General features: G+C 34.0%; 1 protein-coding gene and 1 long non-coding RNA gene across 11 annotated transcripts in view; one reads left to right on the top strand and one right to left on the bottom strand.

Moving 5' to 3' along the window:
• LOC125664362 (serine/threonine-protein phosphatase 6 regulatory ankyrin repeat subunit C-like) overlaps nucleotides 1-24412 on the bottom strand; it is an 83076-nt gene that overhangs the window by 38953 nt on the left and 19711 nt on the right. For 5 of the 10 annotated variants that reach the window (XM_056151870.1, XM_056151904.1, XM_056151894.1 and 2 more), the window contains exons 6-13: nucleotides 23651-23671; nucleotides 19915-19974; nucleotides 16465-16506; nucleotides 11861-11881; nucleotides 9552-9578; nucleotides 7401-7457; nucleotides 5381-5425; nucleotides 2937-3026 (exon numbers count right to left, since the gene is read on the bottom strand). In XM_056151870.1, the coding sequence (XP_056007845.1) occupies nucleotides 2937-3026; nucleotides 5381-5425; nucleotides 7401-7457; nucleotides 9552-9578; nucleotides 11861-11881; nucleotides 16465-16506; nucleotides 19915-19974; nucleotides 23651-23671 (363 nt within the window). Of the gene's footprint in view, nucleotides 1-2315; nucleotides 2364-2936; nucleotides 5310-5380; nucleotides 5426-7400; nucleotides 7458-9551; nucleotides 9579-11860; nucleotides 11882-16464; nucleotides 16507-19914; nucleotides 19975-23650; nucleotides 23672-24412 lie in introns of those variants that run through there. The other 5 variants (XM_056151887.1, XM_056151885.1, XM_056151890.1 and 2 more) reach the window with 5 other exon arrangements.
• Nucleotides 12509-14388, top strand: LOC130050989 (uncharacterized). Its single transcript, XR_008799359.1, has 2 exons — nucleotides 12509-12832; nucleotides 13623-14388. It is a non-coding gene; the product is annotated as an uncharacterized LOC130050989 (long non-coding RNA).

Raw genomic sequence — 24412 nt, 5'->3', positions numbered from 1 at the left:
GTTTGGATTAACCCCAGTTTAATGATTTTATCAAGACTAAAATGTTTATTTCCAACTTTTGTCAGTGCACATCAATGCTTTACAGTAGCATTAGGAAGTAAACAATGTGAACTTTCATTATCTGATCATTGAGCAGAAGACACAAAGTGAAATCTTACAAACATGTACTGAAGTACTGTGTTTCCTACTATGTAAGATTGATCTATCTTATTTATTTAATTATGATTCAATTTCAAGGCGAAATTTACTGTCATTTTTCGTAAGCAATACTAGGAAATATTGACAATTTTAGGCATGCATTTTAGCCGATCTTTTCTAGGAAAGCTATGATATATAGAAAAAACATTTATTTAATGTCTAGGAAAATTTCTTTTTTTGTTAAATTACCCTATTTATACATGTGCCTACTGCAACCTTGACCTTTGGCATGGACGACCTTAAAAGAAATAATTTTATTTCATCTGAAAACATGTTCCCTTTGATCAAGATGCAATCAGTAATAAGAAAGTTACGATTATCTTTTTAAAAAATGTTAGTTTTGCAGAGGAAATTCTGACTTGATTCTTCAATGTATTTGTAATTTATTTTGGTCTTTGGGGGGTTTTTTTTTTTGTTTTGTTTTTTTTTTTTTTTGTTTTTTTTTTTTTTTTTTTTTTTGTTGGTTTTTTTTTTTTTTTTTTTTTTTTTTTTTTTTTTTTTTTTTTCCTTAATTTAAATTTTGGAAAAAAATTGAGATAATGAAATATGGTGAAAAATTGCTATCATTTAAGATGGCATGGGAAGTTTGTAGTCAGCTGAAAATTGCTACAAGGCTGTGTTATATATTTGACAGAAGAAATTCGGATTAAGTTCTTAAATTATAAAGTTGTATGATAATTTTAGGTCAATATTTACTTTGAAAAAAAGTGGATGTAAAGCTATAAAATTGAAGTCTAATATTCAATGCTAAAAGAAAACACAGCAAATATGCACCACTATCTTTATGTTTCCTGCACTCCATGTTAAATCTAATAGTTAAAAGAATGCATCTTTAAAACTGATTTTGTTGAAAGGGTTGCTATGGCAAGTTTTTTTTTTTCAGAAGATATATTGATACCTGCAATTCTGAATTAAATCTTTTTTTGAAGTTGAATTTGAATATTCTAATTGTTGAAACTGGCTGGTTTATCAATTCAATATTAGACATAATTATATTGTTTTTTCAAGAGTTTTGTTGCCATAGCAACCGTTTTATCAGTTATATTTTGACCTCTTTATGTCAATTTTACTGTTGAAAAATTAGTAATCAATCATTTTGATAAGATAGTGTTGTGGTTATGTGCATAATAAAAATGTATTCAAACTTTAATAAAGAAGGAAATTTGAATTCTATGCATTTTTTGTATATTTATAGAATTTTCGTATATGATTTGCCCACTGATTTTATTCCATAAGATGCAATACTGAGGTTAGTTCTTTGCAACTATAATATTCATATTGCTGTAAGGTGCTGGTTCTTCCTGTGAATAGGTGGTGAACATAGCAATTTTTATCAATTTTTGTGCACTTGACAATGAGCCGTTCAGATGTGTTTCCATGACAACGTTAGTTAATTCGTTGTTAACGATAAAATTCAAACTTACGTGAATTTTCAGCTATTGATATGTTAATTTACCTATACTGATTTCAAAGACAGAAAAGAATTGCTGTTAATTTAGTTATTGGGCTTGTAAAAATGTAAGTTTTTACAATTATAGCGGTGAATTAGAGTGCCCCCAATGGTCAAAATCCACTACCATGGTTTCCATGGCAACCATGCATCACAATGATAAAATATGTTTGATTTCTGTCATTTTATGGGGTACTTTCTTTAATCTGTAAGTTTTATTAAAATCTGAGACCATGTGTGCCGGACCCCTTCAGAATTTTTTTGGTCGTTACAGAGAATTGCTCTTAATATTTAAGTTGACTTATAAAATCTAAAGATCTTATCAAAATTGAACTCTTTGAAACACCATGGCTTAGATACTACTCCCATGGGACAATTGTAATCTTAATTGGACAGTCTAATTAAAACTATATCTGAAAACTTGTAACGCCATAGCTTAGCTCATTATTTCCATCAGACAATTCCTCTGTTTGCTGTCTGTGATGTGTTTGTTAAATATGTGCAAAATATAGTGTAATACTGCATTTACATAATATCTATATTATTAATGTTGGACACAAAATAGTTATTCACACTAATTGTATTGTAGCTACAATTTCTGAAAAATTATTGTATTACTCTTTCACATATATCGGAATCAACTCCCTTAAAACATTTTTATTCTTACCATTTAAAAATTTTGATAATCTGATGTTAGGCTGCAATTCACATTTCTCTACAGATACAAAGATTGACAAATGTTGTTGATTTTACGTCACAAATCTACAAGAGTCCAAAACGTGTTATACCATATATGACCTTATGCTCTCAATGATGGGTCACAGTTGATTTAGAGTGCGATACACCTTCTTCCTAACATGCATTAACTGACCAAGTTTGATGATTCTAGACAGAATAATTGTCCAGTTATGAGTCGGACAGGAGTGTGTCATATTTAGACACCCTGTCTCATCGACATTCCAGTTACGAAGCGAATGCTTTACCACCGAGATACCACGACCGGCCAAACCACTGAGATACCACGACCGGTCAAACCACTGAGATACCACGACCGGTCAAACCACTGAGATACCACGACCGGTCAAACCACTGAGATACCACGACCGGCCAAAGTTTTAAAAATTATCATGTTTAAAGGTTGATTGAAACATTCCAAGTGTTAATCGACAAAACTGTGCAATTTAGAGACTCCTAAGGGATATATTATACGGCATATTCTCGACTTATGAAACATGAATGAATGCTGCTGATTAATGAAGCATACAATGTAATCGCATTATATACTTACAGAGCTGTGCTATTCCGTTGTGATACTCCCCATGTTCGGTGGACATACTTAATAGGAAATCAATTCCTCGCCTCTTGATTTGATTCTTTACTGCAAATAAATGTACTAATTGTTAGATGCTATACAAGTTTTTCTTAACCATTAAAAAATATTTCAAAATTTTAAATAACCATGAAGTAGGTAGGCCACTTGATCAAACCCTGTGGACATGAAACTGTTTTAGAATTATCATTCATTTTCCGCAAGAAAAAAATTATAATGAAAAACGATCAATCTCATCTATCTCATAAAGAATAAGAATTTTGTAAACATAAACCCCAGGACACAGCAAAGGTGGGACCAGGTGTCTAGGAGGAGTAAGCATCCCCTGTCGATCGGCCACACCCGTTGTTAGCTCTCTATCTTGAGTAAATAAACAGAGTAATTCACAGTCAAAATTAGTATGCAAAGACTGGTCTAACAATTGGTAAGAAACACGTCCGACAGCATTCGACTTAGTTACACGTTGAATTTCCAAACATGGTTATTTTAACGCCCATAGGATTTGCAAAATGCTGACTTCAGAGAAGACTGTTGAAACCCCTGTAACAAGAACTTCTTCATTGTGAATCGAATCATACACACCATTTCCCCGTAATCATCAAATATTGCTCCGTAATTATGGGACGCTGACAATTAGGTAGGTGAAATCATTTCGTTTGTCATGAAGTTGAGTTGTTAATTTGCCATAACCATATATGTTAAAAAGAACTAAGTAAGACTATTTAGACTATTTAGTGTCTTATTTCGAAAATAAATAAACCGACGTCATTGAAGGCTACAGCAACATATTTTTTAAAAGAAATTTTGACTCATAACAATATAAAACTATGTCGGCTACTAAAGGTAGACAATTCCTGTTCATGGAAATTTCCTGTTAACCGGCCACACCCGCCGCAAACAAAGTAATCTGCAGTCAAAATGAGTACATAAAGGACGACCTGGTAACTGGTATATCCAGGGGTCCGTGTTTGCCCAACTCTCTATTTTGCATTCCTTATGAGAGTTATGAGATTGATCACTGTTTGTTATCTTCGCCTTGAATATGTCAAATAGTATTTGACATGATGACATATTGCATTTGCTGACTTCTTTGCCAGTAGCCCGTATGTATTCTTTAAAATATTATCATATGAAGAACAAGCTCTCGAATAACAAATCAGTTGTGAGGCGTACGGATTCAGGCGATGATTAAATACATTGCTGCCAGGTAAAAGAAGTTTACAATGAGAAAATTAAATCCATCTCGCTTGTCATCAACTGTTTTAGTTTTGTAAATAACAATTAAATCTGATCGAAATGTTTACAGTGGACTTTCTTCTGTCAAAGAGAATTGGTGATACCTGTGAATAAGCAGTGTTTTACATACATATTCCACGGTATGCATTTTAAATCCTTGATTTTGACAAAACACAGTTAGCAAAGTCATTGCATGCGTTATCGTCATTCGATACAAGTTGCTTTCGAATTGATCAGAGAAAGATTATACAACATAAATGAGATATTTCTATTTCTTTATAATCTATATTGGTTATTTTATGTTTGAATTTTTTATCAACAAATTATAATCTGAATAAAATACCTACACTAGGTGTTTAAATGATAAAGGACCCCTCTGCTGAATGTGTTATGCATATGAAAGATGAAGATAACGAATACAAAATAGAGTTGGACAAACACGGACCCCTGTATATACCAGAGGTGGAATCAGGTGCCGAGGAGGTATAAGCATCCCTTGTCGACCGGTCTCGTTCGCCGTGAGCCCTGTATCGGTAAACAGAGTTTTCAGTAGTCAAAATCAATGTGCCAAGAACGGTCTAACAATCGGTATGAAACACGTTAGACAGCATTTGTAAAATTTGTAGCAAGTTACAAAACGTTGATGACTATCCCCATGAGTGAATTCCCCTCAAATAAGACGTAAACCAAAGAAGGCACGTGGAGGGAATATCTCAATTTCAGTGACTTGAATTTGCCATACGGGAGTAAATTTCGGAATAGAAGAGTACAGTGGGTTTTTTCACCTGTAAAAAAATCACTGTGGGATTAAAGATCAAAGATCATGATTTGAGTTATTTTTCTGTAGAATTTTGAAATTGGTTGGTACTGCAATTTGGAAAACGTGATAGATAAATTACGAGCAAGTTGTTTGTTCGATTCCTGCAAAGATTAAGACGGATGGGATTTTAACTGTGCCCTTGATTATAAATCTAACTTCGCCCGGTTTCTTTCATTGTATGTTTCTGCTGACGTATGTATATCGTACTAAAAGTCGGTCAATTATTATTGTCCACAAATGTCAAATATAGACTAATGACACTGTATTCATTTCTGTTTTTATATTGCTCATCAATGTGACGTCATATAATACTTTGTTTCATAAAAATGCCAATACACAAGGTTACCTTCATCAGGAACACTGTTTTTATTGTCAGGTTCATGAGAATCTGGAAAAAAATAAGATCGATGTTTCAATTTTCATTTTAATAGAATGATTATTAGACGAAGAGGTTTAATATCACTATAGAACAAAATATGAAACATCCCATAGGAACTGATCCCAAACATTCATAGGTGTATAGCGAGTTAATTTTTATAAGTGTGTAGCGAGTTAAATTTTTATAGGTGTATAGCGAGTTAAAATGCATAGATTCATAGCGAGCTAAAATTGCATAGATGTATAGCGAGGTTAAATTTCATAGGTATATAGCAAGTTTAAATTTCATAGGTGTATAGCGAGTTCAAATTCTATAGATGTCTAGCGAGTTCAAATTTCATTGGTCTATAGCAAGTTTAAATTTCATAGGTGTGTAGAGAGTTAAATTTTATAGGTGTATAGAGAGTTGAATTTATATAGGTGTATAGCGAGTTAAAATGTATAGGTTTATAGCGAGCTAACATTGCATAGATGTACATGTATAGCGAGTTGAAATTTCATAGGTATATAGCAAGTTTAAATTTCATAGGTGTTTAGCGAGTCAAATTTTATAGATGTATAGCGAGTTCAAATTTCATAGGTATATAGCAAGTTTAAATTTCATAGGTGTATAGCGAGTTCAAATTTTATAGATGTATAGCGAGTTCAAATTTTATAGATGTATAGCGAGTTCAAATTTCATAGGTATATAGCAAGTTTAAATTTCATAGGTGTATAGCGAGTCAAAATGTTATGAGTGTATGGATATTTAAAATTTCATAGGTGTATAGCGAGTTAAAATTTCATAGATGTATAGAGAGTTCAATTTTTATAGTTATATAACGAGTGAAAATCTTATAGGTATATAGCAAGTTAAAATTTCATAGGTGTATAGCGAGTTAAAATTGTATAGGTACATAGGGAGTTAAACTTTCATAGGTGTATAGCAAGTTAAAATTTCATACAATTTTACACATCTCCAAAGAAGTGTTTTGGCAAAGAATGTTTAATATTCGTTGAAAATTATCTGGGTTTGGTGCAAAAAAATCATGTCATATCGTTGCATTTTGTGTTCCTCGAATACAATTCTTGGCTATATACATAAAAAAATCTTTTTCTAATTTTTATTGCACACAAAGTATACATTGACTAATGGTCAGTCATCCAAAACATTATTTTGTTAAACACCACTCTGATTCCACGCACAAGTACTATGCAGTTGAAAAATGAAATATACTGGAGTTCCTGATTGACCATAACTTTGTGTTCCTTGGTGATCAAGTCTTCCAACAGTCTGTTGGAATTGCCATAGGCACGAATTGTGTATATATTTAATTAAAACTTCAGAGTACTTGTGCGTGGAATCAGCGACATTCAACAATATACAACCAACTGTCATAAATCGTACAGAATGCAACTTTGAAAGAAGAATAAACACCAGCAATTGTAAAAACAAGAAGCGAGATCAAGTACAGAGGAGGAGTAAACAACTCCTGTTGACCAATTACAACCACCGTGAGCCTTATAATGCATATCTTTATACGCAAACATGAGAAGTTCATTGTCAAGAACGTCTTTACCATTGTTATACGACTCATCATACAACAGTCGTCCTAATAGCAAGTTGTATTTGCAAATACGATAATTGTAATGACCATGTAGTCTCCAAAATGAATAGAAAAAGATAACAAACATTAATAAATATCAGAAATTCTAAAAAGAAAACAAAATTAAGAGAAGGGAAATCACGGATCTCATGACAAACCAGAGGCGGGATCTGGTGTCTAGAAGGAGTAAGGATCCTCTATTGACCCTGCAGACTTAAGAAATAACTGTTGACATTCCTGTAACATCTTCATATGAGTCAGTAGCTTATTTCCGTTTAGAGACAGACTGTACGCAGAACAAGCTCTCCATATCGATTTAGCTATGTTACGCATTGAATCCTTTATTATAAGAAAACGGCTTGGAATTCTCAAAAAAGGATTTCAGAAACGAAAACATATCTGCAGGATAGTTGCTCCTTTCTTCAATTTCATTTCCCGTTTCGTTGGTTGATTCAAGAACTAAAAAATGGTAACATTTCACTTGCTTCCTAATAGGCTGAAGAAAATTCATCTGCATTTGATAAATATCACTGGATATAAATTTCATAAGATCAACGTACGACTGTCTACAATGTATATTTCATCCCTTCAATAACATTATGACTATACCTTGCATTCATATTACAACTATATTATTTATGAGATTGATCACTGTTCGTTATCTTCACCTTGCATACTATCTTTAAGCATTTTCAAAAGTAAGGTGAAAATAACGAGCTGTGATCAATCTCATAAATTCTAAAAAAGAACACAAAACCAAGAGTAAGGCAAATAATGACCCTGGACATATCAGAGGGGGGACCAGGTGTTAATGATGAGAAACCCTCCTCTATGTACTGATCACATCCGCTGTGAATCCTATATATTGATCAGGTAATTGGAACAACCCGCGGTCAAACCAGTGGGCAAAGACCGGCCCAACAATTAGTATGAAACACGCCAGATAGCATTATCCTCAACGACAGGTTGTATTCGCAAATTAGGTTGTTATAACAACCACATAATTTTAAAAATGATGACTTCAAATGAAACTGTTGAAATCTAGTATGCATTGATTTCAAAACTGATCATACACAGAAGACCATTATAACTATTGGATCAATTGCTGCCTGGCGTCTTTCATTTCAATTGTTAGGCCTGTCATGGCACACTGATTCTGACTACGGAATCCTCCGCTTACCTGATCTAGATTTAGGGCTCACGGTGGTTTTGAACGGCCGACAGGAGATGTTTACTCGTCCTAGACATCTAATCCCACCTCTGGTATATACGAGATTGATCACTGTTGGTTATCTTCAACTTTCATCGACATTCTCATTGTGTCATCTTATCACACGACCAGACTATGACGTGTATTTCAGATCAGGGAAAATACTCTTGGATTTCTTGTTCTAAGTAAACTTTTGGAATAATCAAGGACAGAGGCTAATTTTGACCTATATAATACAATGTGATTAACTCGGTGCAGTTCACGCTTCTTATAGTGCAAAGTGAAGATAACGAACAGTGATCAATCTCATAACTCCTATAAGCAATACAAAATAGATAGTCGGGCAAACACGGACCCCTGGACACACCAGAGGTGTCTAGGAGGAGTAAGCATCCCTTGTCTGCTTATTCATAACGCAAAAAGACAAAACTACATACACAAACTGATAACTATAGAAATTACTTGCAAGGATTTGCTTAGCAACATACCAACGAAATATCAACTGAGAAGGAAGCCATCTTGATTCTTCGCATAACAGGAGCATGCACTTTGTTTTATCAAATTTGTAAAGGTAATGTGGAATTTACAATGAATCTTGATAACAGAATATATGTGTAGGCTACATATGTAGGCCTACACAGCTCAAGACTGACTTTGAATTCATTCCGAAACAAAGTTCCAGAAAGCTTAAGTTTAAATCTGACATCGCAGAACACTTTATGCACCAGAAGATGCAATATGATTTGCGATAATATGATTTGTGAATTTGTGTTTGATAACAGGTTTAAATTACATTATTACATGTACTTAATATTCATAAATAGCGATCCATATGTCAATAGATTTGACGTGATTTCATCTCATTCATTTTGCAGGGCATGACGTATTATGCGTTGATGAGGGAATCAAGTAAAAACATATTCTAAATTGAAAGTGCAAAATTTGTAAATACTTGATATACCATTGTTTTGCGTGTGATCTCGTTGTATCAGAGTTTGCATTGCATTTTGATCGTTAATGATTTGTGTAGCGTTACTTGTTGAGAAAACAAATTTTCTAACAAAAGTATTTTAATGTGCACATTCGATTCCAATGATTTTCAGTTTCATAGAAGGCTATTAACAGTGCTGCAATGTATAAAAAAGAAAGGAAAAAAAGAATAACCGTCTTGGTTGTCACGGGGACGTGTCCTCATACCAACTTACATCTAGTGCATCAAAATTGGTACCGTATAAGTTTTGCATTATGCAATACATGTATTGATTATTTCTTTCAGTGTGCTCAGCCAATTAAATTGTGTTACGGCTAAAATTGAATTATAATCGAAATAGAATAATACTTACGCGGAGTTTCTGCATCTCTTCCTAGAACTAAAGAAAAACAAATTCAATGACATTTTGAAATTATACACTAATTCTCTTTAAATCTTTAGATCTGTTTTTTATTGCTTACATACAAAAACTGATAACTATAGAAATCAATGGCCTACATTACTCCCCTTACACCGGAAGTTGGGGGCTCGCTTACGATTGAGGTCCTAAGCTTCACATACATAGTATTAACAAATAGAGTAAAGCTTACATTACTAAATTCTTTAGTGTACCAAGTTTTAAATGGTTGTAATATATCTATGACAAGAAGAAGGTTTAATATCTTGGATTTTATGGAAAACACTTTTTAAAGTATGCACTTTGTCAAATTGTAGAGTTGGGGAGGCGGTGTTATAGGTGTATTTGACATTTATTTCTGTCCAAATTATACACTTAATACCGAAGATATTTCAATAGTAATCTGTTTTAAAAACATCAGACACCTAGAATTAAAATTACAATCAAAGCATGTGATACAATCAGGCACGTAGCATCGTTTATAAAGGGGGGAGGGGATTGACTTCATAATATTGCCTAAACTTTCTTGACAAAAATATAATCCAAAGCTTAAGAAGGAAGGCGGCAAGGGTTGATCTTTCAGTTCCATTCATCGATTAAATTCTACATTTCCTCTACCATTCACGACAAAGTTGTTTTTAAGGGGAGGTGACCTATCTGACTACAGATCTATATCTGCATGTAATTATAACCAAGTTTGTATATAATAGTCGGAGGAGGCAGACCCATTGTTGCTAGGAGCCTGATGATTGTTTTTGTGCTCATTTGAGTAATTGAAGTGCAAGATGAGGTGTAAGTCGATGTACAAAAAAATCTAACTTTCAAAAAATGAAATCACACGCGAAAAAAATATTTTAACAAAAATATTACACTAGAAATACCAATTGGAGATAATTAAAATGCTTTATTTATTGGTACCTAGTGTACATTAAGCAACAAGTAGTTTTGTTCAGTGTGAAATGATAAATTGATAATGTGCATGTATGCGTTGGTTTTACATCATGTGTTTTAGGCATGATATCGTATTGCATGCTTGTTTTTTTTTTTAATTTGCGTTTTGGTTGTCGAAAATATTGATAAAAATTAATAATGAAGAATTGTAGATATACTAAGGACATCATGATTCTGATCTAAACAAAATCGAGAACTAGTTAATATTTACGTTTTGTTACACCATGACCATACTTTCCTTGCGAGAAAACCACACAAAGGACACATATAAATGTAATTAGAAACCAAACTCTTATGTTCAATTACACTATTTTTAAGTCATTACACTTAATTCTTAGAAAAATTCCTTAACTGGCAATTGATTGCAATCAAAAATTGTAAATTTTCTATTCATTCCTTTTATGACACCGTCAACTAAGGACCGCAATTTGCTGTGCGCCCTCTGTAATCAGGATAACGTTATGAAAAATGTAGGCCATCGCAACGCGCAAGGAATACCAACGAAATATCAACTGAGAAGGAAGCCATCTTGATTCTTCGCATAACAGGAGCATGCACTTTGTTTTATCAAATTTGTAAACGTAATGTGGAGTTTACAATGAATCTCGATAACAGAATATCTGTATAGGCTACATATGTAAGCCCTCACAGCCCAAGACCGACTTTGAATTCATTTCGAAACAAAGTACCAGAAAGCTTAACTTTAAATCTGACATCGCACAACACTTCATGTACCAGAAAATGCAATATGATTTGCGATAATATGATTTGTGAATTTGTGTTTGGTAAAAGGTTTAAATTACATTATTACATGTACTTAATATTCATAAATAGCGATCCACATGTCAATAGATTTGACGTGATGTCATCTCATTCATTTTGCAGGGCATGACGTATTATGCGTTGATGAGGGAATCAAGTAAAATATATTCTAAATTGAAAGAGCACAATTTGTAAATACTTGATATACCATTGTTTTGCGTGTGATCTCGTTGTATCAGAGTTTGTATTGCATTTTGATCGTTAATGATTTGTGTAGCGTTACTTGTTGAGAAAATAAATTTTCTAACAAAAGTATTTTAATGTGCACATTCAATTCCGATGATTTTCAGTTTCATAGAAGGTTATTAACAGTGCTGCAATGTATAAAAAAGAAAGAAAAAAGAATAGCCGTCTTGGTTGTCACGGGGACGTGTCCTCATACCAAGTTACATTATGCAATACATGTATTAATTATTTCTTTCAGTGCGCTCAGCCAATCAAATTGTGTTACGGCTAAAATTCAATTATAATCGAAATAGAATAATACTTACGCGGAGTTTCTGCATCTCTTCCTAGAAATAAAGAAAAACAAATTCAATGACATTTTGAAATTGTATACTAATTCTGTTAAAATCTTTAGATCTGTTTTTTTATTGCTTTTGTCATGCATACAAAACTTGTAGATAACGAAAGGTGAACAATTGCATAGATTCTGAAATAAATACAGAAACATTCGATTAGGGTAAATACAGATTCTTGGACACACCAAACTTCCAGGTTAAGGTCACAAGGTCAAACACTGAAGTAAATCAAGGTCCTGTCATACAAAGCGTATACAAATATGAAAGATTTCCCTTATATTTGTTATCTTCACCTTGCATAGTTCATTACATAAATTATTTATTAGGTAAAGTTTTATAAGCAAGTGGCGACTTCTGATCTGGTAAATATCAATGAAATTGAACTGCATTATATGGGGCTCAGTCAACGAGTGCGTTTTAAGGGTGTACTCTCGTGGTACTTTTACCGCGAGTGAGTCTCCATACCTTTTAAAGTCGTAACTATGGGGATGCGTGTCTTTTATTTCGTATGCACAAAGAAGAACATTACTATCTGTTTTTATTTGTAAGTGATGTTAATAAACTAACAAAAGTTAATTAAAACATCACAATTTTTTTTTACTTATTCTCTCATTTTACGACATTCATGATGACGTTACGATTGTAAACAAACTCGAGCTCGAAGACGCACACTGTACGATGTCGCATTTAGTCTATTCTAAAGCAGTCCAGAAACATACATGGGCGATTCGTTAGAAGTAAAACGCAGTTATAGATCAGTCTGCATCCGATATTCTCACAAGTGAGTGGCAGACAAAGAAAATTACAGACAAGCAGACACAACCACGCACATGGTGACACACTACAGTACTGTACATAGTGTCAGACGAAAGGGGGGAATGGAAGGATGTTAGCAATGTAGTACCCGAATCATAGGCTGCTGATCTAGTATTGAATGAATTTGTAAGTTTTTCAATATACAAATTTTTTTTTATGTAAATAAAATCTACAAACTATGTAGATCTGTACCTAAATTGATCTGCGATCTTCCCGATCCCGCCTAGTCGGTCATGAGCAAATCTCGCTCCGAACGTTCAATGTATCATTATTGAAGCATTATTTTGATTAAGAAGTGTAATCTATATCATTGTTTTAAAAAATCGCCAAAGTATACGGCGAATTTAATTCATTAAAAAGAGTTCAAAGGGAAAAGGGGGGGGGGGTTTCTCCCATCTAGAGAATTATGGCGCACCATTCGTGTACAAATTAGTTAAAACAAAAGATAATTTTGATGACTATATATACATACTAGATATGTTTTTTGGGAGGCTACTAGATCGATAATTTGTTTCTAATCAGTTCTGGAAAATTAAAATTAAATTATTTTATCAAAATTTTTTTTTAATTATTACTTCAAAGTGTAATTGTCAAAAAGTTTTAATAATGTTAAAATTTGTTTATAGGGTATTGAAAATGCACATTTAAAAAAATCCTGATTAGAAATTTAGCATATATTTCATAAACAGTCATTTATGCACGAACAAATTCATATATCACATTTTGCCTAAGAAATTCTTTTAGAGTAACAATTTGTTGGGCAAGGCATTAAAACATAATCCCTGGCTGGACAAAAATTGGAGTTAGTTGAAGTTGGTGTATTAGCAGTCCGGTGGTAAACCTAATAGTATAATCTGTTCTATTGTTAAGAATTTACTGTATTGATAGAAATTGAGTTCCAATGTTTGCATTTTAGCTACATCCATTTGGTAACCACAGTGAGAGGGATGAGTTGTTCTATCATCATATGAAGAACCATACCAGGAAGTGCAGATTTCGTCCTCATGGCCACATGGAAGTTGACTGTTAAAAGTAGTTTCTAGATGATAACTCAAATACTTTGCATTCTATTCAAACCAAATTTGGACATATGGATACATACAAAGACGGGAAGATGCCTATCAATTTTGGGATCAGAAGGTCAAAGATCAAGGTTACACTGCATGGAATTAGAAAATGCTGATGCGGGGGGCATATGTTTTTACACATTCTGTAGTTATAAATGAATTAGTATTGTATATATGCATATATTATTTATGTTTTCTGATTATTTATCATATAATGAAATAAATATATAGAATTTGTAAATATGAATTGAAAAATACACATTTTATAACAAATCGTATATTGTTATTGTTTAGAATGTATGTCATTGTAAGAAGGGGGGTGTCCCACAAAATGATTCAAATCTTTGTTCCAATGCACACTACCCCTCACATTTTTTTTCATTTAAATTAAGCAAAAATATTATTCAAATCTACATTAGTAATTTCAGAAAAAGTTTGATACAGATATTCTCCCTAGGTTGAATTTTTTGTTGAAATTGTTCGTCAACTTTGTGTGATATTTTATACAATTATGTTAATTAATACTTGATTTTTTGTAGAATTGGTGATATATTTTATGTAAAAGTTATTCAAATAATCAATTATGCTTAATTTTCATAAAATAAAAGAAAGCCAAGATAATTCTGTCCTTAATATTTGTTTTATAGTGTGTTTCTTGTGAAAATTGGCGATTTTCATGAAAAATTAAGTTTCAGCAAAGGGGCTACTTTGAGGGGTGTAATTCTTTAAAGTCCACACTTTCGGATAAATATGTATCAGTTAAAATGGTTTATCAAAAAGTTTGATACTTCTGAAAAAATTCAAACCAGGAGAGAACATCCTTAAACGTTTTACTCGATATTGAAATGGAGCCGAATTGCATTCCACCGTTCCAACGACACAACCAGTGTTCAACGTCTCCTCCAACACGATGCAGCATAAATCCAGTCACCACTTGTTATCTTCCTTTATATCTAATTCAGCTTTTAACCATTGCTCCTTTAATTTGGCGTATAATCCATTTAAATCTGCACAGTAACTGTTCCTGACCTGAACGCACAGCCATGCCGTTTGTTTTTATTTTCATTTTTGCCTATATGTATTCCTACGTGCCATTTCAGAAACGTTAATTCAAGCTTTTTGATGGGAGAAACTATTTGTTTTTCTATCTTAAAAACATAATTAAATGATAAGAAATAAAACTTATAGTTCTTTGTTTGAGTCATGTATCAAACGAAACATTGGACGGAAAACTTTTTCATTAATGCGCTACGTGCATTGATGAAGTTTTCCGTCCAATGTTTCGTGTGATACATGCATCAAACAAAGATTTATAAGTTTCATTTCCTAAGTCAAAATTAGTATGCAAAGACCGGTCTAACAATTGATAAGAAGCACGTCAGACAGTATTCGACCATTACACGTTGCAATTGCAAATAAGATTATCATGACACCCTCAGGATTTTCGAAATTCTGACTTCAGAGAAGATTCTTGAAACCCCTGTAACAAGAACTTCTTTATTGTGAATCACTGTTCGTTATCTTCACCTTACATGCATATGAAAGGTGAAGATAATGAACAGCGATCAATCTCAAAACTCCTATAAGCAATACAATATAGAGAGTTTGGCAAACACAGACCCCTGTGTATACCAGAGGTGGGATCAGGTGCCGATGAGGTGGCGTCGGTGGCCTAGTGGTTAGGCCGTCAGACTCCCGACCGAAAGGTCGTGGGTTCGAATCCTGACCGGGGCAGGGCTGACGTTGTGTCCTTGGGAAGGCACTTTACATGAATTTCCTCACTCCACCCAAGTGTAAAAGGGGTACCTGGCTATAGACAGTGAAATATATTGTTAGAATGTTAGTGCTCTAGCGCTTGCAATGGCAGCTTGCACTGTATGCTTCCTAGGAGGCTGAGAAAGTTATAAATTGATATAAGGTCTGCCGGGGTAATAAAGTACAATGATTATTGTAAAGCGCTTTGAGCAGCATACGCTGGAAAAGGCGCTATATAAAACCAATCATTATTATTATTATTATTAAGCATCCCGTGTAGAGCGGTCTCAACCGCCGTGAACCCTATATCGGTAAACGGAGTTATCCGTAGTCAAAATCAGTCTGCCAAGAACGATCTAGCAATTGGTATGAAACACGTTAGACAGCATTTGTAAAATTTGTAGCAAGTCACAAAGCGTTGATGGCTGTCCCCATGAGGGAATTCCCCTCAAATAAGACGTAAACCAAAGAAAGCACGTGGAGGCTTGAATTTGCTATACGGGAGTAAATTTCGGAATAGAAGGTACAGTGGGGGTTTTTCACCTGTAAAATAATCACTAGGGGATTAAAGATCAAAAATCATGATTTGAGTTATTTTTTTCTGTAGAATTTCGAAATTAGTTGATACTGCAAATTGGAAAACGTGATAGATAAATTACGCGCAAGTTGTTTGTCCGATTCCTGAAAAGGTTAGGATGGATGGGGTTTTAACTGTGCTCTTGATTATAAATCTAACTTCGTCCGGTTTCTTTCATTTCATGTTTCTGCTGACGTATATATATATGTATATATCGTTCTGAAAGTTGGTCAATTATCATTGTCCACAGATCTCAAATATAGACTAATGACACTGTATTGATAGCTGTTTTTGTATTGATCATGAATAAGACGTCGCAGAATACTTTGTTGCATAATTATTCAAATACACAAGGTTACCTTCATCATGGACACTGTCGTTATTGTCAGGTTCATGAGAATCTGGAAAAAAAATAAGATCGATGTTTCAACTTTCATTTCAATAGAATGATTATTAGACGAAGAGGTTTAATGTCACTATAGAACAAAATATGAAACATACCATAGGAACTAATCCCAACCATTCATAGGTGCATAGTGAGTTAAATTTGTACAGGTGTATAGCGAGTTAAATTTTTATAGGTGTATAGGCCAATCCGAAAACATGAGTTATCTTTCCTTGATCCGGAACGTAGTGCGCTTGCGTAACAGTAGTTTAAAATTTCCATAGTATATTCGAGAAGCGTCAACAGTGTAGAAGGCCGCAAAGATATTGTTGTATAATTTTACAGCAATCAAGCCAACGAATATGTTTACGTTAAAAAAATCACAATGCGTAGGTTTCCTTCATACACGTGAAAATAACCAACTTTGCATGTAGAGATAATAGAAAACTAATGTTGTAAATAGAGGACACCCCCCTCCCCGATAGAGTGTTCTATCGTTAAAGTGTGTAATTCCCTACGGTGGGCCTGTCCTGAGACGCAGTTAGATTATTCTAAATACCCCCCCCCTCTTATTTCACGTGTTTTATGACTGAAATTAGTATATACATGTATCATATATTGCATAAATCTTCTCAGGGTCTTTAGCCCGTGTTTTAATACAGTCAGATTTATAATAAAATGTTCAATATCAATGTAGTACATTTCAGCGATGAAAGTTCTGCCACGATGTACGTCAAGGTATGTCGGACTGACACCTATGGATTCTGAAAATGTCATTTCCTTCGATTGGCAAGTAAAATGTAACCCAGCCTGTACTTGTAAGTGAGAGGCCACTGACAGATTTCCAGCTGTCTGCCCACAAATTTTATACAGTTTTAAATACAATTATAACCATAAACAAATTCATCGTCACAAACCATCTTTAAACTGACATTTACACATGTATGCAATGTTTTGAAAATAAAATAACTATAACTGAACCCCCTGAATTTATGGTCGGAAAGAGTATGTACCTGTCAATACAGCCATTTTGGGTAAAATATTTGGAGTTTTACTCAAATTATTTTGTAGATTTGTGGCGAAAAGGGGGTGGGTCTAAATCTGTCATTGCAATTTCTGTTCTGAGACGATACGTGCCTATATATAATCAAGCACATTTCAAGGGAGCTAAAACGAATAAAAGAGGGAAGATACAGAGACGTCAAAAGCATTATATTGGGGGTTAAACTTACCTATCCCCAGAGAGTACATTTGAGAATATGTCACCCCCCACGGGATCACACAGGTCTATGCAAAATATTTCAATCGAGCAATATTGAAGTCAACATTTCGCATATTCTATGGTTGTTATAACGATCTAGTTCGTCAATACAACCTCGCATTGGGACAAATGCTGTCTGACGTGTTTCATACCGATTGTTAAGTCGTTCTTGGCATACTGATTTGACTGCGGATAACTCCGTTTGCCTGATCAGGATATGGGGCTCACGGCGGGTGTGACCGGTCAACAGGGGATGCTTACTCCTCCTAGGCACCTGATCCCCCTCTGGTGTGTCCAGGGGTCCGTGTTTGCCCAACTATCTATTTTCCATTGCTTGCAGGAGTTATGAGATTGATCACTGTTCATTATCTTCACCTTGCATTGAACGAAATTAATGAATTTTTTTTAACTACATATATTACTGCATTTTAAACATATCAGTTCATGAGAGCGTTGATTTCCTAATTCAGTTGATTTTTTATTTTTTTTTGGAAAGGGGGGGGGGCATGATATGCAAGATCTTTGCACATGTCGATCCTCGAAAAAAAACCGAGCTTTCAGTTAATGAGTTGCGATCATCTCTTGAGAATCGGAAGTTCACAATTATGTCAGTCGTTATTGGAGACATATGTAAGCAAATGAATGTCTGCGTGATTTCCAATTCCATTTTTGAAACACCCCCCCCCCCCCGAAAAATCATACCCGACTCGATCAAAAAATTTTGTTTTGTTTCCATTAACATTTTCTTACTCTCTCGTACAAATGATTTCAGCTGTTTTCGATTTTGAACAACACCCATACTAATATAACTCTTAAAATACATGTGCAGTCTGATTGTGTTACTACCCTGAAGTTGTCATATTCACACTAAATGTAAGAATACAAAGAGAGATAACTCAAGTTTTCGGACAGGCCTATAGCGAGTTAAAATGCATAGGTGTATAGCGAGCTAAAATTACATAGATGTATAGCGATTTAAAAATTCATAGGTATACAACTAGTTAAAATCTTACAGGTATATAGCAAGTTAAAATTTCATATTTATATAGCGAGTTACAATTGTATAGGTGCATAGCGAGTTAAATTTTCATAGGTGTATAGCAAGTTAAAATTTCATACAACTTTATATATCTCCAAAGAAGTGTTTTGGCAAAGAATGTCTAATATTCGTTGAAAATTTAATATCTGGGTTAGGTGCAACAAAATCATGTCATATCGTTCCATTTTGTGTTCCTCAAATGCAATTCTTGGTTATATATACATAAAAGAATCTTTTTCTAAATTTTATTACACACAAAGTATGCATAGACTAATGATCAGTCATCCAAAACATTACTTTGTTAAACACCGCTCTGATTCCACGCACAAGTACTCTGAAGTTGAAAAATGAAATATGCTGGAGTTCCTGATTGACAATAACTTCGTGGTCCTTGGTGAGCAGGTCTTCCAACTGTCTGTTGGAATTGTCATAGGCACGAATTGTGCCTATCTTTAATTAAAACTTCAGAGTACTTGTGCGTGGAATTAGCGACATTCAACAATATACAACCAACTGTCATAAATCGTACATAATGCAACTTTGAAAGCAGGATAAACACAAGCTATTGTAAACACAAGACGACAGATCAAGTACAGAGGAGGAGTAAGCCATTCCTGTTGACCAATTACACCGTGAGCCTTATTATGCATATCTTTATACGCGAAAATGAGAAGTGCATTGTCAAGACCAAATTTACCATTGACATACGACACAGCATACAACATTCGTCCTTATGGCAAGTTGTATTTGCAAACACGATAGTTGTAACGACCATGTAAACTCCAAAATGAATAGAAAAAGATAACGAAGGTTACTAAATCTCAGAAATCCTAAAAAGAATACAAAAGTAAGAGCAGGACAAAAGCAGACCTCATGACTAAAGGCGGGGTCTGGTGGCTAGGAGGAGTAAGGATCCCCTATTGACATTGCGGACTTACGAAATAACTGTTGACATTCTTGTAACATCATCTTATTAGTCAGTAGATTATTTCCGTTTAGAAACAGACTGTACGCAGAACAACCTCTCCATATAGATTTAGCTATGTTACGTATTGAATCACTTATTTTAAGAAAACGGCTTGGAATTCTCAGAAATGATTTCAGAAACGAAAACGAAAACTTACCTGTGGGAGAGTTGCTATTTTTTTCAGTTCTATTTCCCGTTTCGTTGGTTGATTCAAAAACTAGATAATAATAACATTTCACTTGCTTACTAATAGGAAGTTAATCTGCATTTGACAAATATCATTGGATATAAATCAAGATCAACGTACGACTGTATACAATGTATATTTGTTTGTTTGTTTTGATGTTTTCTGCCACACTCTTATCTTTCAGTTATATGGTGGCGCCCAGTTTTTATTGGTGGAAGAGAGAACCCAGATACAATGTACCTGGGAAGAGACCACCGACCTTCCAAAAGTAAACTGGGAAACTTTCTCACTTACCGGCGCGAGCGCGATTCGAACCTGCGCCGACAGAGGTGAGAGGCCGTGTGATTTTGAGCGCAATGCTCTAACCACTCGGTCACGGAGGCCCTATATACAATGTATATCCCATCCCTTGAATAACATTATGACTATACATTCATATTACAACTATATTATTTATATACTATCTTTAAGCATTTTCAAAAGAAAAGTGAAAACAACGAGCTGTGATCAATCTCATAAATCCTATAAATAACACAAAACCAAGAGTAAGGCAAACAAGGACCCCTAGACATACCAGAGGTGAGATTAAGTGTTTAAGATGAGAAACCCTCCTCTATATAATGGTCACATTCGCTGTGAATCCTATATCTTGATCAGGTTATTGGAACAACCCGTAGTCAAATCAGTGTGCAAAGAACGGCCCATCAATTAGCATGAAACACGCCAGATAGCATTAGACCCAACGATATGTTGTATTCGCAAATTAGGTCGTTATAACAACCATATAATTTTAAAAATGATGACTTCAAATGAAACCGTTGAAACCTAGTATGCATTGATTTCAAAACTGCTCATACACAGAAGACCTATAGTATTGAATAAGTTGAGAGACATACGCACCATATTGAGCCATGCCTTCTGACAATCAAATTCATGTTAAAGGAGTTTCAACAGTCTTGTATAAAGTCAGCATTTCGCAAATTCCATGGTTGTTATAACGTTCTATTTTGCCAATATAACCTGTCCATTGGATCAAATGCTGCCTGACGTGTTTCATTTCAATTGTTAGGCCTTTCGTGGCACACGGATTCTGACTACAGTTTAATCCGCTTACCTAATCAAGATTTAGGGCTCAAGGCGGTTTTGACCGGCCGACAGGGGATACTTACTCATCCTAAGTATCTGATCCCAACTCTAGTATATCCAGGGGCCCGTCTTTGCCCAACTCTCTATTGTGTATTTCTTAAAAGAGTTGTGAGTTTGATCACTGTTGGTTATCTTCAACTTTCTTCGACAATATTATTGCGTCATCTTATAACACGACCAGCCTATGACGTGTATTTCAGGTCAGGGATAATACTCTTAGATTTATTGTTCTAAGTAAACTTTTGGAATAATTAAGGACTGAGGCTAATTTTGACCTACATGTATATGATGCAAGGTGATTTAACTTGGTGCAGTTCACGCTTCTTATAATCTGCTTATTCATAATGCAAAAGGACAAAACTACATACAAAAACTGATAACTATAGAAATCAATGACCTATATTTTTGTTACCGGAAGTTGGGGGCTCGCTTACGATTGAGATCCTAAGCTTCACATACATAGTATTAACAAATAGTGTAAAGCTTACATTACTAAATTCTTTAGTATACCAAGTTTTAAATGGTTGTAATATATCTATGACAAGAAGAAGGTTTAATATCTTGGATTTTATGGAGAAAACTTTTTAAAGTATGCACTTTGTCAAATTGTAGAGTTGGGGAAGGGGTGTTATAAGTGTATTTGACATTTATTTCTGTCCAAATTATACACTTAATACCGAGGATATTTCAATAGTCATCTGTTTTAAAAACATCAGACACCTAGAATTAAAAGCACAATAAAAGCATGTGATACAATCAGGCACGTAGCATCGTTTATAAAGGGAGGGAGGGGGATTGACTTCATATTGCCTAAAATTTCTTGACAAAAATATAATCCAAAGCTTGAGAAGGAAGGCGGCAAGGGTTGATCTTTCAGTTCCATTCATCGATTAAATTCTACATTTCCACTACCATTCACGACAATATTGTTTTTAAGGGGAGGGGACCTATCTGACTGCAGATCTATCTTTACATGTAATTATAACCAAGTTTGTATATAATAGTAGGAGAAGACAGATCCATTGTTGCTAGGAGCCTGATGATTGTTTTTGTGCTCATTTGAGTAATTGAAGTGCAAGATGAGGTCTAAGTCGATGTACAAAAAAATCTAACTTCAAAAAATTAAATAACACGCGAAAAAATATTTTAACAAAAATATTACACTAGAGATACCAATTGGAGATAATTAAAATGCTTTATTTATTGGCACCTAGTGTACATTTAGCAACAAGTGATTTTGTTCAGTGTGAAATGATAAATTGATAATGTGCATGTATGTGTTGGTTTTACATCATGTGTTTTAGGCATGATATCGTATTGCATGCTTTTTTTTTTTTTTTTTTAATTTGCGTTTTGGTTGTCGAAAATATTGATAAAAATTAATAATGAAGAATTGTAGATATACTAAGGACATCATGATTCTGATCTAAACAAAATCGAGAACTAGTTAATATTTACGTTTTGTTACACCATGACCATGCTTTCCTTGCGAGAAAACCACACAAAGGACACATATAAATGTAATTAGAAACTAAACTATTATGTTCAATTACACTATTTTAAAGTCATTACACTTAATTCTTAGAAAAATTCCTTAACTGGCAACTGATTGCAATCAAAAATTGTAAATTTTCTATTTATTCCTTTTATGACACCGTCAACTAAGGACCGCAATTTGCTGCGCGCCCTCTGTTATCAGAATAACGTTATGAAAAATGTAGGCCATCGCAACGCGCAAGGAATACCAACGAAATATCAACTGAGAAGGAAGCCATCTTGATTCTTCGCATAACAGGAGCATGCACTTTGTTTTATCAAATTTGTAAACGTAATGTGGAGTTTATAATGAATCTCGATAACAGAATATCTGTGTAGGCTACATATGTAAGCCTACACAGTCCAAGACCGACTTTGAATTCATTCCGAAACAAAGTACCAGAAAGCTAAAGTTTAAATCTGATATCGCACAACACTTCATGTACCAGAAAATGCAATATGATTTGCGATAATATGATTTGTGAATTTGTGTTTGATAAAAGGTTTAAATTACATTATTACATGTACTTAATATTCATAAATAGCGATCCACATGTCAATAGATTTGACGTGATGTCATCTCATTCATTTTGCAGGGTATGACGTATTATGCGTTGATGAGGGAATCAAGTAAAATATATTCTAAATTGAAAGAGCACAATTTGTAAATACTTGATATACCATTGTTTTGCGTGTGATCTCGTTGTATCAGAGTTTGTATTGCATTTTGATCGTTAATGATTTGTGTAGCGTTACTTGTTGAGAAAATAAATTTTCTAACAAAAGTATTTTAATGTGCACATTCAATTCCGATGATTTTCAGTTTCATAGAAGGCTATTAACAGTGCTGCAATGTATAAAAAAGAAAGAAAAAAGAATAGCCGTCTTGGTTGTCACGAGGACGTGTCCTCATACCAAGTTACATTATGCAATACATGTATTAATTATAACTTTCAGTGCGCTCAGCCAATCAAATTGTGTTACAGCTAAAATTCAATTATAATCGAAACAGAATAATACTTACGCGGGGTTTCTGCATCTCTTCCTAGAAATAAAGAAAAACAAATTCAATGACATTTTGAAATTGTATATTAATTGTTAAAATCTTTAGATCTGTTTTTTATTGCTTTTGTCATGCATACAAAACTTGTAGATAACGAAAGGTGAACAATTGCATAGATTCTGAAATAAATACAGAAACATTCGATTAGGGTAAATACAGATTCGTGGACACATCAAACTTCCAGGTTAAGGTCACAAGGTCAAACACTGAAGTAAATTAAGGTCCTGTCATACAAATCTTATACAAATATGAAAGATTTCCCTTATATAGTTCAGTAGATATTTATTAGGTAAAGCTTTATAAGAAACTAGGTCAACGTCACAAGATTAAATATATTGTATCACAAAGTCATCTCTCATGAAGAATCTATATAGAAAATATGAAAGCCCTACCTTCAATACTTCTAACAATATTCAATATGTTACATTTTCTTAAAAGTAGGTCAAATTCCAAAGTCACAAGGTCAAAGAGTATAGTATGAAATAAAAGATATTGCGATAAGACATTTATATACAAAATATGAAAGATATATCTTAGATAGGTCAGGAGACATTGAATAAGTAAGCTTTTTGAAAAGTAAGTCAAACTCCAAGGTCAAAGTCAAAAGGACAAACTTCTCAAAATGAATCTATATACAAAAACAAGATGTCCACAGGCCTTATCTGTCGCCTGAATACTAGTGAAAAAGTATCACTACTCCCACAGGCCTTATCTGTCGCCTGA

The sequence above is a fragment of the Ostrea edulis genome, chromosome 1 (genome assembly GCF_947568905.1).
Source record: "Ostrea edulis chromosome 1, xbOstEdul1.1, whole genome shotgun sequence".
Taxonomy (NCBI): Eukaryota; Metazoa; Mollusca; class Bivalvia; order Ostreida; family Ostreidae; genus Ostrea; species Ostrea edulis.
The sequence above is the reverse complement of the archived record's forward strand: the minus strand, read 5'-3'. Positions and strand labels throughout refer to the sequence as shown.